The sequence below is a fragment of the Electrona antarctica genome (genome assembly GCF_951216825.1).
Source record: "Electrona antarctica genome assembly, chromosome: 16".
NCBI classification, from domain to species: Eukaryota; Metazoa; Chordata; class Actinopteri; order Myctophiformes; family Myctophidae; genus Electrona; species Electrona antarctica.
This window is the reverse complement of record NC_136797.1, coordinates 43,193,034-43,203,644: the sequence shown is the minus strand read 5'-3', so window position 1 is coordinate 43,203,644 and position 10,611 is coordinate 43,193,034. Positions and strand designations below refer to the sequence as shown.

General features: G+C 44.3%; 1 protein-coding gene across 2 annotated transcripts in view; it reads right to left on the bottom strand.

The window, feature by feature from the left end:
- Positions 1-460: 460 nt before the first annotated feature.
- stom (stomatin) overlaps positions 461-10,611 on the bottom strand; it is a 48,670-nt gene continuing 38,519 nt past the window's right edge. The window contains exons 4-7 of one of the 2 annotated variants that reach the window (XM_079524866.1): positions 8,010-8,092; positions 7,228-7,431; positions 5,831-5,965; positions 461-3,739 (exon numbers count right to left, since the gene is read on the bottom strand). In XM_079524866.1, coding sequence (XP_079380992.1) covers positions 3,548-3,739; positions 5,831-5,965; positions 7,228-7,431; positions 8,010-8,092 — 614 coding nt within the window. In that variant the 3' untranslated portion in view covers positions 461-3,547. The remainder of the gene's footprint in view (positions 3,740-5,830; positions 5,966-7,227; positions 7,432-8,009; positions 8,093-10,611) is intronic. The other variant, XM_079524865.1, reaches the window with a different exon arrangement.

The following is a 10,611-nucleotide window of genomic DNA, read 5'->3' as shown; positions in this document are numbered from 1 at the left end:
CCGTAGCATGCTCATTTTTTGAGCACAGACAGACAGACTAACAAAGCCAGTTGTAGGAGTGGTTTACACCACTCAACAACTACCTTTTGTCTTTGATAAAGGCACTTTCTTTGGCTATACCGAAAATAGCCGATCTACAAGCTCTGTAGAACAGGAAATATCTAATTTGATCCAGGGGAAAAGGAACATTTGATCGTCCGACAATTGTCACAGTAACAACATCTGAAGGCAGCCACATGCTACTATTTTAAGTGGTCACCCTTTCACATTTTCGGTGGAGGCCAGGCCCTCATACTCGGTTGAGGTCCGTTTAGGATCGACCTCGCCTAAAGGTGGCCTTACACTAGCCGATAATCGGGCATTTTTGACGCTCGGGGGGTGCCCGACCGCTCAAAGCGCGATCGGGATCGGCCCGATCAACATCAAGAATGTTTGATATTTGCTCTGCCCCGCTCCGATTATCCTGTAGTGTGTGGTGCTATCAGATTTCAGATTGAAAAAAATCGGCTAGTGTAAGGCCACCTTAACTGGTTCAGGACGCGCTACCCCCAACACTCTCTGTAATCAGACTTCCTGAAACACGGCTCCGAGAACAGCAGAAGTGGTGGACACGTATAAATGAATGGTAGAACAATATTAACATGGCAACAGGGGTAGAAGCATTATGTCTGAGAAGGGGGAAGTGCAGGATTTGGTGGAGATGGAACGTGCGTCCAAATGCACTCAACACGACAGGAACAATATACAGTATGGTCTGCTAATGAATCAGATGCAATGCATGGGTGAAGAGAAGCATTTGCATTTCTGCTAATTCATAATGTCAGCCAGGGCCACAGGTTATGCTGAGGTGAGCGGTGAGATTATCGCCGCGGCTCAGTGACGTCATTAGTTTTCCAGCCACTGCAGTGAGAGGGTGACCACCTAAAAGTGGAGTATGCGCCGGTAACGCATACTATTTTTTCCCCCACAATTTCAGTGACCTGCACCCATGGCAGGTATGAGCTATCATACATTAAATCATTGACTTGTTTTTATTCCCAAAATGTGTTGGAAAAAGTGATTAAATACTGGTGTATGAAAATAAAAATAAAACCTTCTGTTCACTTTCAACTTGAGTTCATTTGTAGGTAAATGCTGGATGTTGTGTAAAACCATGACAGTAAAATTAGTTGATGGCAGTGAATTAAGGCATTGAGCTGATACAAGCAACCCTGAGGCTTGTAGCTCACGTGTTAGGGTTCCAAGAAACGAGTTCCAAGAAACAGCAGCGCACAGAACCACAGTGGACACAGAAACTAAACGGAAAGACAACAACCTGCTCAACTGAGAAAAATCTTCCCTCTCAAAGAATCTCTTACTGTTTGGATTTTCCCCAATTAGTGCGGCACCTTAAATGCTTATTTTATATAGTAAAATACTTCACAAGCAGAAACATGTGCACAAGTACTTACTCCTTTAGGGGTTGTTCTTGAGATAAAACACACGGAAACATGGCTGCCACAGTGGCACATTGCCAAGATGGCCGCCTTGTGATACTATTTTGTGAACGACTTGTGTAGAATTGTCCAATATTAATGATCTTACAGCATACTGTACTTTCTTGACCACAGAGAAGTCAGGTGTATACCTCTGGAGAAGCTAAGAAGCACCCTCTTCCAGACCATGAATGCATGTGAAGGAAATTAGGTGCATAAGTTGGTTAGACATACCAACAGTACTTATGAATGGGTGAATGTAATGCACAATCTATGTAAAGCGCTTTGGATAAAAGCACTATATATCTAAGTATAATGAAGTCTTTACTGGAGACGCCATGCATTTAGACACAGGCGCCAATTTTCAACATGAAATAAAAAATAAAATGCTGCATCGATCAATTCAGGAGAGTTCGGAAAAATAATCTTGAATGCTGCCTTCGGGTATGGCATGGAAAGGAAAAGGTGGGGTGATTTTTAACCAGCAGCACGGGTTTGTCTGACTAATGACTGTAGGTATGTCTAACCAACATATGCACCCCTGGCGGGTTAAACCATGCAAGGCACCAACCTGCACATCAGGAGCAATTAGGGGTTCAGAGTCTTGCTCAAGGACACTTCGACACAAACTCTGGGGAAGCCCGGGATCGAACTGGGAACCTCACGGTTTCCCCATCGGACTGTTCTACCGGCCACTCTACCCCTGAGCCACTGCCGCCCCATGGCAGGGTTTTTTCTCACAAGTTTCTGAAGACCATTACAGGACAGACAGGAATATGTAAATTCTGTTTGAGCAGATTTGTATATAATTGGGTGACGGGAAAAAACTAAACATGTTGCAACCTCTACACTCGGTGAAGAAGCAGATACTCTACTCCGAGTCTCTCTTGCGTGACTGAACTTCTCATCCTATCTCTACGGGAGATGCCAGCCACCCGTCAGAATAAACCTTGTGACAACCCATTTCATGAATCTTAAAAAGAAAAGAAAAGGAAAATCTTTAAAATTGGCAGCCATTTTGAAATGTAAGTGGCTAATGTGATTTTTCTAAAGAATGACCCAAGAGGTGCACTAAGTCAAATTTTAGAGCTTGTTTCCGGAAAGTATTGTACTGCTAAGCTGCCCCCCTAAATCCAATTGCTGTTGGATTTTCCTAACAAGGATCTCTGCTCTGCTGAGCATTGGTTCAGCTATTCATATTTCAAGTCGAGTTGATGAATTTGAATAACGTTTTGTTAAATTATGGGAAAATGTCCAAATTGTAGGCTTCTTTTCTAGTTTGCTAGGCTGTTGTCGCAAAATGAATGAAGTGTGTTCTAAATTGCACCACTATTATGCAAGGCTCTATGCCTATATTAAATGAACCTTTGGCATTGTTAGTAAACCTGGAAATTGCATAACGGTAATTCCTTCTTCAGAATTATATTATATTATGAAATAATCACTATTACACAATCAACTATTACTCAATATAACTGTTTTGTAATAATTTAACTTTCAGCAATAGTGCACTATACTTCAAAGATAGACAGAAAGCCTAAATGTTAGTAAGTGAAGAGTATTGTCTCTGCATCCCTCTGCATTAAATACAACTATAGTATATCGTCTCTGTCGGGTGGAAACCTCATATTACTTTTCAGGATTCAAATTTAAAAACGGCAAAAGTAGCAGATCTAAAACCTCAAATCGTTGATTCAATGTTGTGTGACGCTTGTTGTATGATCAAGTAGGGCAGGGTTCCCCAATTAATTTTCCTCAAGGGCCATATTTTGACTAGGGAACCAGGCTGGGGGCAGAGTACGCACGATTTTTTTTTAAATTTTTTGTATTAATTAATTAAAGATTTATATCTGGGACACCCCCAATTCCAATTTTCCGCAAATGGCCTGCGGGCCGCCTATTGGGGAACCCTGAAGTAGGGCATTCATTTACAAAAAAAACAACATATGGAGATAAGAGCTTTCTGCCCAACAGCTACGATATGTAAACACAAACGTACTGTATAGACTACACTACAGTACTGCCATTTTCTCTGCACGACCCCTGGCGCACAACGGAGTATAAACAAAGCTCTAGTCACGCTTCATGAAGCCCTGGAACATCTCCATTGGAAGTGGGAAGATGATGGTGGAGTTCTTCTCTGCAGCGATGGTGTTGAGGGTCTGCAGGTAGCGCAGCTGCAGGCCTGAGGGAGACTCGGCGATCACCAGGGAGGCTTCCTTCAAAGCCCGAGAAGCGTTCATTTCTCCCTCGGCAGCGATCACCTTCACAGAGAGAGGTTGGCGACGTGAATGAACAAGGCAGGGAAGAGAGGTGTTTCTACAATAGACGTCAGTGGACAGTAGTACTGTAAGCAATCATACCACTCAGATACGAAGCTTGTAGATATAAATCGGTCCTATCTGCTCTGAGCAGATATGACTGCTCATCAGTGGCGTAACATCATGGTGATGGGCCCCGGTGCAAATATTTTGACGCTGTCACACAAGTCACATGCATGTGTCACACAGTGACGCGAGCGCACAAATAGCCTACATGTATCGCGGGACGGAGGAGCGCGTTACAGCATGCAGATTTTCACTGTTTGATTTGTCCTAATGTTGGTGCTAAATAACACTTAAGGCAGATTCACACGATGGTCCCGGGTGCACACTTGGCAGATGTTGTGGTACTGTGTGAATGCTGCGTACCGTTCCCCGGAGCAGATCACCCAACCATTCCCGGGACCGCATGGAGGTAGTCTCAGGATCGATTGAAGTTTACTCGGATACGGATCGATGCAATGTGAAAGCATTGAATACAGTTGAATGAAGTGTACTCGGGTGCGGCAGAATCAAGGCCAATGTGAATCATGGCCAGTGGGGACCAGGCAATCGTATTCGGGAACAGTTGGAATCAAACAGACTCAGTGTGAAATTGTGAATCACTGCCAGACCGGGCGGGGAGAAGATCCACATGGGCACACATGCAACTCGAGGACGCACGCAGGTTTTCGGCAGAGAAAATCGGATCGCCTTGTGTTTTTTTCCCCTCTTTTTCTCTGCAGTGCAGTCGATATTTACGCCACTGCTGCTCATACTGTAGATAGATATGATGGCCATACGCACCGATATGGGGCAAGATGCCACTGAAAGTTATGATTTTAAAAGTCCAACTAGTGGACATCTTCCCATCTGATCAATTAGTGGTTTAGCCATCACTGAAAAAGGGTGATGTAAAGCTACACGGAGGCAGGGTTAAGTGACATCAATTGGGAGCCCAACACCTCCCCCAGGGTATCACAACCAACCAAATGACCAACTGACCAAACAATCAACATTACATTACAGTAAGTTGAATATATATATATTTTTTTTTACGATTTTGTAACCCATTTTTCACCCGTGTCAATTATCTATTGTGATCCTGGGCTCTACACACCCTCCGCCAACCTAGTCCCCATATATGGGGGACATGGGGAGAGCAACGGACTTGAACTCATGCTTCCTTCATGCCTGAGTGTCCAAGTTGCTCCTTTACACCTGACAGGGGGGAGTTTCCCTCATTGGACGTAGCGCGTGGAAGGAACACGTTATTCCAACCAGTTCCTTTCCCCTCCATCAGGCGCCCCGGCTGGCCAGGGGGAGGCAGTTTAGAGACCAGGATTACTGCATGTTTTTTGTGAGGGCACCTACCCTAGGGGACACGGGGAGAACAAGCAAACTCCACACAGAACGGCCCTTTCGCCAACCCCGCCTCGGGTATGAGCACTGATGACGCGGAGGAGGAAACACGCCACCAGCACCCACAGCGTCCCAAGCGGGAATTGAATCCAGGACCTTCTAGATGTGAGGCGACAGCACTACCAACTGTGCCACCATGCCCCCGTAAGTTGAATAGTTGAATGGCTAGTGTAAGTCCCCCTACTCACAAATGTAATATTTGACATGAGAGTGATGCCATAGAATAGGTAATGGGGTCAGCAATTGTTCTTGAGGTCACTCAAAAAGTTAGGGTTCTTCGTCTGGGGAGCATGAATAAACACAAGTTTCATGGCAATGAAAGAAAAATGAAGGTTTTATGTGCAGGTGCAGGTTTGGGATGGTGCTAGAGGAAATGGCATGGGTCATCATCTGAGCACAGCCATTTCTATGATAATCCAGCCAGCAGTTTTTAAGATAATGTGTGGGATCAAGGTGCTGAAAGGATGGACGGACGGACCAAACAAGTTAGCCATCCGCTAGTGTAAGTGAACTTTATTTACCAAGTGCCTTTCAAAACAAGATGCTGTACAAGGAAGACTAACAATGAATGGCGTTAACTGTGTGCGAGAATGAGAATGTGTGAGCTCAATGTGAGAAAGAGAGATACAACACCTTAGCTCTGGCCTCGCGGGTGGCCTCGGCCTCAGCTGCCATGGCTCGCTGGAGTTGAACGGGTAGTTTGACATCCTTGATCTCCACCCGCTCCACCTTGATTCCCCAGTCATCTGTAGCTTCGTCCAGGGAAGACTGAAGATGACAGAGTCATATTGGGAATTTAAAAGTCATTCAAGATTTGTTTTTTGAGGGGTGCTAGCCCCTCCAATTCATGGCTTTCAGACATTACATCATGTGGCAGCCAAGTCTATGGACTTTTAATGTTTGTTTAGTGCAGTAAATGACAACGTAAGACGTCATCTGTCCGAAATAAATACTGCCCTCGCTGCGCCCCTCACATCACAGAGTGTGATTTTTTTTGTAATGCACTGCAAAGCCTGGGAGGATTCAGGAGGGCTGCTATCATACTATTTATTTATTTTTGCCTCTCCATATATGGAGATCCCTGAACAATACACAGAATCTCTGTGAACCGTCCAACCGATGTCAGTAGTAAGTACTATGATATCACACTGATGACATCAGGGGACCCTAGCCCGGCTAAGGGGGCTCCATATATGGTCAAAAAAGGGACACCATCAGATGGATACAGAGATCTCCATATAGGGACATAATGAGTTGACATTCCCAACCGGCATCTATCTGGCTACCTTACATAAAACACGGATGATATTAAATAAAATCACACCTGTGTGAAATGTGGGGCGCTCATTATACATCATCATACATCATCTCATGAACAACTGAATTTGTGAGATTGGTTAGCCGATTTGCTCGTCTACATATAACGTACATTTTCCCTTCATTGTCAATCTTGTCAAGCCACACATCTACGTCATATTTGACGGACATATGACCTAATTTCTCCTTTCATTTCATTTCATAAGCCTATCTCACAGAATTTCCCCGCCCCCCTTAATACGCCCCCTTTTGGGGTTAGTGGTGATAGCGTGACGTCACTCCATAGACGCTACATGTTAACAGAGGTAATTTAAGAAGTCTACAACTTTTGTTTTCTCAAGGTAAGGTTTGTTCTATCTGTTCAAGCTTACCATCTTGTTTGCTTCATAATAATATTGGTCTGTCACATTTTTACATTAGAAAATGTACTTAGATTCTCCAGAGAAAAAAAACGTGTATAAATGCTAATGTTAAAGACACCACTATTTACCGGAAGTGGGCGTGAAAAGCGGGCTGTGAGATAGGCCTATTGTCAATGGCAAATATGAGACGTGTGGGGACAAAAGCTGTATATAGAAACACAATAACATTCTGTATCTTGTCTAACAACACCGTATGAGAAGATAATCTGTCTGAATGGGTTTATGCTAGTACAGTGAATGTAATTGACTTTGACATGTGACGATGCTAATCTGATAATCAGTCTTCTCCACCTGCATGCTGTGTGCAATCTCTTTGCGGTCTGACAGGATCTCAGACAGGCTCTTGGTACCAAGGACATTCCTCAGAGTGGTTCCGGCCAACAGGCGAGTGGCAGCGTCAGCGTTAGTGATGTTGGCCACGGCCAGGGTGGCATTCTGCACGCGGTAATAGACCACGCCGTCAACACTCACTGTCACAGAGTCCTTAGTCAACACCTGGGGACGGAGAATTTGAGGACCATGACTTAGTAGCAACTATGCATGGAAATAGAGGGTGCACAGGCCGGTACAAAAGAAGGGGAAAAAAAAGAGTATACAGTACATGTCTCACCAAACAGGTTCGGGGATCTGTTGGGAATTGATTACATGAAACCGGCACCTGCAGTCTCAATGTTTGTAAACAACTAATTGATCTATTGGATGTGTGCTAAGGCACACGGAGCGCACACATGACATATACATAAATATATGTTTTAAGGGACGGTACGGGACACCTCCACCACCTATCAAATCTTCTCCATCCCCACACTCCCACTGGCTCACTATGTTCCTGCAATGTCAATTTACTCTCCACTCCCCCATCTAGGCTCCACACTATGGGTAACAGTATGGCTAGCCCTAACATCTAGAAAGAATGCCCTCCCTCCCTCAGGGTCTGTACCAGTACAGTTTAGTATTTTACCTTTACATTTATCTGTATTAATGTATGTATCATTGCTGTTGTTTGGATTAACCGTATAAAAAGATCTGGATTTTTACTGTGTTTTAGCTAGGTTTGTGTACGCGTGCCTCACCTCCTGTGGGGGGATGTCGAAAGTGATGGTGCGCATGTCCACATTAATGAAGCTGTCAGTGCAGGGCAAGATGAAGAAAAGCCCTGTGGAATCACAAGCAGCAGGTGAGAGGTTAAACAAGACCAAAGCATTATGGACACAAATAGACAGGAATGTCACTGGCTCCACTAATGTTTGACCACGCACACACGCACACACACACACACACACACACACACACACACACACACACACACACACACACACACACACACACACACACACACACACACACACACACACACACACACACACACACACACACACACACACACACACACACACACACACACACACACACACACACACACACACACACACACACACTCGGGGAAACTGCAGTTTTAGCTTGTCATCAATTCAGGCCGTCTCTTCTAATGGCCGATTTATCGGTTGCGCGCCATGCCGCGCAGCGAACATAGCCGATCTACAAGCTCGCAACGTGGCAGATCACGATGCATTGTGAGCTTGGAGATTGGCTATTTCTGGTGCGTGACACCGGTGTGCAACCAAGTATAAATCAGGCTGCAGCTGTGAAGGCAGATAAGCAAGGCTGCCATTGTCTGATAACACTCTACTTCTTCCTGCTTGCTAAAAAAAATGAGGTGTTCTCAACTGCTCCCACAAACTGAGTCTCTCTCTCCTGCAAAGCATCATGGGATATAATGGAACATTCCACTCGTAATCATACTAAACTAGAAAAAGTGCCCTTCTGGGCACAGGTCTCCACCAGGAGGATAGGACTGTGTGAGATGTTTGGCAAAATGTTTAGGAGTAATATAAACATGTTTGCCTTTGATGGCAATTGGATGATTTGAGGAATTTTGTTCCAAAAATGTGTTTTGCAAAAATCAACCTGTTGGTGGCGCTATAACAGGCCAATGTGAAAAGGGTGGGATATATTCCTCAGCCTAGTAAGAAAATGTGTGAAAGATTTCACGTAAATTGCATGCTGTGTTCATGATTTGAGGCTTTTGTTCAAAACGGGGCAATCTTGCAAACTGTGAAAGCCAATTATAGCCAATTAGGATGGAATATGAAATATCGGACAGATCCGACTTGAGCACATGACCATAGAGATACTGTGTAACGATTTGTGAGATTTTTGGACAGAATCTGGAGGAGTAATATCCAAAAATGTGTTTTACAAAAGTCGGCCTCCTGGTGGCGCTGTAACAGGCCGTTCTGGAAAATGCGGGGCAGAGGTTCATCGTTGGCATCCAGGGAGTGTGTGTGCAAAGTTTGGCATCGACCGGGTTAACGGTGCCAGAGATTAGCTGGTAACGGACGGACGGAAGGACACACACGGACGGACACACACACGGACGGAGTGCAAAACATACTCTCTCCCCATGCCTTCGGCCTGGTGGAGACAACAAGGGCTTTCCCGTTCCTCGTTATTAGCATGTTTATGACTATTCCAAATTGCTTGTGTATAGAATTGTTCTTTATTGTTCTCATAGTCACTAGAGCCAGTTGAAAAGCAGGAACATGTGGGTAGAGAAATGTAATTGGAAACCAAACGCCACGGTTAACTTTGGCAAAGGCTCTGGGGTCACCATTGCAATGTGGGTGTGTGTGACAGAGGGAGGGGAGGCTATTATTACTCCGTGCTTGCATGCAGGGCCCATGCCACTCTCTGGTTAAAGATACATATGAACAGTCATCAACAATGACATGTAAATATTTGTGTAATAAATAGCTTGTACAGTATCTTTAAAAAAAAAAAAAAAAATGAGCAGAGGGGCAGGCACATCCTGCTCCACTCTGGAGTAAGAAGAGTAGACAACACCCTAATCACATGAATTGTCATAGCAACCCACATCATCATAAAGGCCACCAATCAGACTTGGGTGGCCTTTTACTAATCTGATGAGCAGATTGAAGTCCACTGCAGACCCAGAGTTTGATGCTTAATTTACACTCTGTAAGTATACATCAGATTATTACATTGTCAGCCTCCAGAATAGACTCTGCAGGCTATGATGTCCAAATAGACTAGAGAATAGATTGTTTTTATCCATGTTGAAAGTGAATGAGAGACGGACAGGTGTTACACATGCCTGTTTGCAAACTTGTAGGTTACGGAGGCAAATAATATCAGACCATAGACAGTCTACAGTATCATAACAGAATACTGGGATGAAGGGTTCATCTCTGGAGGTACCTCACCATACGATATATAATGTAAAATTAAATTACATTATACAGCATATATTGCATTAAACATGAACACAATTCCATTTCCATGCAACAATCTTCCTACTACATTGAATTGAATCAGTATTCGGTCTTAAATGAATCCTGTTTGTCAGGATGTATGATGGGCCTTGCACAGATCTGTCCAAATTGGCTTGAATGACCACACAACATGGCTCAGCCGCAGCCCAGACAGCATCTAAAAGCTGTGGAAAGGCTGGCTTGGGACCAGTGCAGTCCTGGCACAGTTATACCCTGGCCAGTGGAGAATGGAGATGAGGCGAAAGCTAAACAGCAACAAATGCTGATTCATTCAAATACAAATAGTACAGGCAATCTAGGGTTTAACCTCAAACAAATTGCA